This window comes from Cicer arietinum, chromosome 6, assembly GCF_000331145.2.
Source record: "Cicer arietinum cultivar CDC Frontier isolate Library 1 chromosome 6, Cicar.CDCFrontier_v2.0, whole genome shotgun sequence".
Classification (NCBI taxonomy): Eukaryota; Viridiplantae; Streptophyta; class Magnoliopsida; order Fabales; family Fabaceae; genus Cicer; species Cicer arietinum.
The window spans coordinates 22,900,780-22,905,478 of NC_021165.2; the positions used below are offsets into that span (position 1 = coordinate 22,900,780).

Here is a 4,699-nt window from a genome sequence, read left to right on the forward strand (position 1 = left end):
TTATGATATTGTTGAGAGATCCACTTTAAATGTGATTGATCTTAAAGTTAGTTTATAAATGAGAGACATATATCTTTTACTTTGTAAGCCGATTAAGGAAAATTTGTGTGATTGCATTAGATTAATTAACTCAAATTTTATCATGATATATTTAGAGCTTGATCTTAAGTAACTTTGTCGAATTACATCAAACTTTGTGTTACAAAATGTAATAGCATCTATAATGACATATCTTCATCTATTTTTAAGTTAAATAGACACTCATAATCACTACAAGAAAAACACCATTTTGTGGTCAACTTTATAAATATTTTTTGGCCGAATAAAACCCTCACAAATTAGTGACCGAAAAAGTCATCACAAATGTCGAAATTGAAATTGGTCTTTATTTGTGGTTGAAAAAACTCTCACAAATTTTTAAATATTTAACTGGATTTTGTGGCTGCATAAGCCCTCACAAAATCACAACATTGTGATTTTGTGAGGGCTTAGGCAGCCACAAAATCCAGTTAAATATTTAAGGATTTTGTGAGGGCTTTTACAGCCACAAAAAATCAATTTTGTGAGGGCCAAATCCGTCACAAAGGCAGACGGGACAAGTGGCATTTGTGGCTGCAAAGGCCGCCACAAAGGAGGCCCAATCCAGCTGGAGTTTGTGGCCGCTTAGGCCGTCACAACTGATTGTACCGTTGGAATTACTGGCGGCAAAGGCCGCCACAAATGGCATTATAGCCGTTGGCTTTTCTGGCCGCCCAGGCCGCCACAAACGTCATGTATCCGTTGGCATTGTGGCTGCTTTGGCCGCCACAAATACTCAACGTGACCCTATATATATTTTTCTCCCCTCCTCCTTTATTTTTTCACATCCAACTTCTCTCTACAACCTCATTCTAACCATTCTCTCCTCCTTCTCTCTACACAAAATTACAAGCTTCATTTTAATTTGGTAAGTATAAATTATATTATATATGTAGTTTTATAATTTTATTTTTTAATTTGATATAACTAATTAATGTTATTGATTTTTATTTTTACAGTGCTTGTTAATTATTTCGAAGACTTGCAAGCATATCGTACGTGAGTGAAAGCTTGAAGTCAGACGCTACTCGGCATCAAGTTAGTATTTTATATATTTTAAATTTAGATTAGTAAATATATATATTATTTTTAAAATATAGATTAGTAATATTTATATTTAGATTAGTTTTATAAATTTATTTTTAAAAAAATAGGAATGATGTTGTTTACATATTAATATATGATAAATTAAAGTTTCAAACCACGGTTAAAATATATTGGTTTTAATATAATTATTATTTAAAAAAACATTATTAAAATTGATGATATTATTATTTTTTGTTATAAATAAGTCTTGATTATTAGTCTTGATTTTTAAAAAAATATCATTTAAAATTTTATATAGGTTTGTATCAAAGTTATTGATTTTAAAAAAACATTATTAAAATTTATGATATTAATTATTATTTTTTGTTATAAGTATTGATATTTTATTATATTGTTTGTAATTTATTATATTGTTTGCAAATTAATATATATATATATATATAATGTTTATTTTTTTGTTAGTATTGATATTTTTTTGTTAGTAGTGATATTTTTTGATAGTATTGATATATATATATATATATATATAATTTAAAATTTTATTTCGGTTTATATATATTTATTGTATTGGTAATAATATATTATATTGTGTGCAGATGCATGCTCCCCTAATTGACATATAAATATGTCAAAATTTATATATAATGCTTTTGAAAAATAAAGCAATCAACAACGAAACGTTGTCACCAGTTAACGGAAGAAACGCTACTGATAGTGTTATACGTCATCCACATGCTTTATCAGTTTTTTGCTTGTCTGGTCATCATGCTGGTAGGGATTTTCCGATTTTCTGGCCAAGCGACAAAGTATTTAATGCGGCACATGTTCACGTTTTGATTAACTGCACCGAAGTTAAACCATACATTGAGTACGTTTCAAATTTCTCTTCATATTAATTATATTTAATTATATGATTAAATTGATATTCACCATATATATGGTCATCGATCAGGGCATTTTTAAATACGGGACAATCATCTGATGATATACATTCAAATTTCCCATTATGGTTTCAACAACAAGTGCATCTCGAAGAACAAACTCCTATCAACATCCACTTAAGGCCCTTATCTATGGGCCCGAGTAGAAGTTTCAAAGAATGGCACACCTATTACGTCAATGGATACAAATTTCACACTGAATCTTGGACTGAAGGAAAAGAAACAATTAATAGTGGAGTTTGTATGAAAAGTGTCTCTGATAGTGGTGTAGTAGAAGATTTCTATGGCATAATTGAGCATATTTACGAAATTGACTACACGTTCCTAGATTATGCGAAAAAAGTGGTGTTGTTTTACTGTAAGTGGTTTGATCCATCTAGCAGAGGAACTAAAATAAATTTGATATCCAATACTGTAGACATTCGTATGAGCAAAAAATATCCACGGTTTGATCCATTTGCCCTGGCCCATAATGTAAGACAAGTGTATTATATATATATAGACATGGCTTCAGTGTCGGGAGTAGGAGGATCTGCAGGAGGATCAGGAGGTTCGGATGGATTGGGAGGAACAGGAACGGCGGCAATACGAGGAATATCCAAAACATCACGTGGTAAGAAAAAAGTTGCTAAACGTGTTGTTAATGACCCATCTCTCATGCCGATGCCGTCCATTGGTACTAGTGGTGGAGCTATTCCTCTATATCCGGAGGTCCCAGTAGAGCCTTATACCTTAGACGAAATAATGGATCCCGGATGTGTTGATTGCTACAACCGCATTGTCATCATTCCAGAAGGAGATGGGTATGTAAACTATGATTGATTAAATATTTCATTATTATTGCAATGTAATTACATTATTAATTTTATTAATTTATTTTTATATTTAATTTGCATATAAACTTTGAAGATATCTTCCTTTTAAATCATCTGCAAAGGCAATTGCTGAAGTCATACAAGAGAAATATAAAAAACCATGGTTGTCTTGGGGTGAGATAAAAGAGGATAAGACACCTCAAATTAGGGAAGTTGATCAGTTTTTACATTGTTTCAAAGTAAGTCATTAGATTAATTTATTTAATTACTATTTATTTATACATTTGATTAATTTACTGAATTACTAATTATATTTTTAATATTTTTTAAATTTCAATACTCCTTACAATCTTCCTCCTAATATGTGTATGTCTAAACCTTATATGTTCTTAGCTGTTGTGATACCAGGTCCTTCTAATCCTACAACTGGTATTGATATTTTTTTACAACCTTTCATTGACGATTTGAAGAGGTTGTGGAATGGTGTCTTGACGTATGATTAATTTACTTAATTACTATTTATTCAAAGTAAGTCATTAGATTAATTTATTTAATTACTATTTATTTATACATTTAATTAATTTACCGAATTACTAATTATATTTTTAATATTTTTTAAATTTCAACAAACAACAAACCAAATGTACTTGGAAAAGAGAGCATGATGCGGCAGTTTTGGCTTCATTTGACCATCGCTTTTCAAAGCGTCTCTCATCTATGTTGGCTTACGCACGTAATAAGGGGGAGGAAAAACGGCCTAATTGGATTGGTGAAAATGTTTGGACTGCTTTATGGAGGAAATGGAACACAGATGCTTACAAACAGAAGAGAGAAAAAGCAAAGACTAATAGAGCATCTGAGAGGGGTACCAGTACTCATAAGGGAGGTTCCATGTCTGCTGGAGAAATTAAATATTATATGGTAATTTATTATTATTTATAATATATATCTATTAATTTATATTCAATTAATCATCACATTTCACCAACTTATAAACTTGACATTAATTTAATATTTTAGGAAAAGCAACTTGGAAGGGAGGTCACTCAGGCTGAGATACATCGCTATCTTCATGTTAATCCTGAAACAAATGAGTATACTGATGAATTATCAAAAAATATTCAGGTAATTATTATATATTAATTGTTATATATTAATTAGACCTATAAATTATTATATATTAATTATTAACTATTTTATTTTTTTATTTTTAATATAGGAACAACTTCAACAAATCATGAAAGAATGGGATGATCATCAAGCTACTCTTCCTCCTGCTCAGCGAGCTGGTCCAGTGCAGCGGAAACAATATGAGACCGCAAGTTTTATGCACATCAGTGGTGGCAAGTACAAAGGGCGTGTGCTGGGTGCCGGTAGTTTATCATCAACCTTTAAGAAAGGTCCAACCGGCTATATTCAGACTGAGACGTCTTCTTCTTATGCTAGTACGGATCGATCTCATCGTCCGTCGATAGATAATGATCTTGACCAGTTAAAGAAGCAATGGGCAAGGGAGCAAGAAGAAAAGACACAACAGCTGATACAAGCCGCAATTGATAAATTGAATGAGGAGTGGAAACAAAAGTTTCAAGAGCAGCAGCAGCAGTTTCAGCAGCAACAACAACAATTTCAACAACAACAATTTTCATTTCCTCCTGTGTTTCATCAGCAGTTCCCGCCTCGGCCTCAATACTTGCCTCAACAACCACTATTCCAGCAGCAACAAAATTACTCTCAATACTCCCAGCAGCAGCAACCGCCTCCAAATTTCCAACAGCAACACCAGGATCCTCCGAACTCTGCCTTCCAGCAACAGCA

The 4,699-nt window shown here is 32.0% G+C and overlaps 1 protein-coding gene across 1 annotated transcript; it reads left to right on the forward strand.

Moving 5' to 3' along the window:
- The first annotated feature begins 873 nt into the window (after nt 1-873).
- Nucleotides 874-3,114, forward strand: LOC140920932 (uncharacterized). Its single transcript, XM_073370292.1, has 3 exons — nt 874-946; nt 1,038-1,116; nt 2,569-3,114. Exon 3 carries the CDS (start codon nt 2,571-2,573, stop codon nt 2,886-2,888), a length of 318 nt encoding a protein of 105 aa, XP_073226393.1. The 5' UTR covers nt 874-946; nt 1,038-1,116; nt 2,569-2,570; the 3' UTR covers nt 2,889-3,114.
- The last annotated feature ends 1,585 nt before the right edge of the window (nt 3,115-4,699 follow it).

What these genes read in the sequence shown, in the direction of transcription:
- LOC140920932 (XM_073370292.1), top strand. Translation starts at nt 2,571, where the DNA reads ATGGCTTCAGTGTCGGGAGTAGGAGGATCTGCAGGAGGATCAGGAGGT.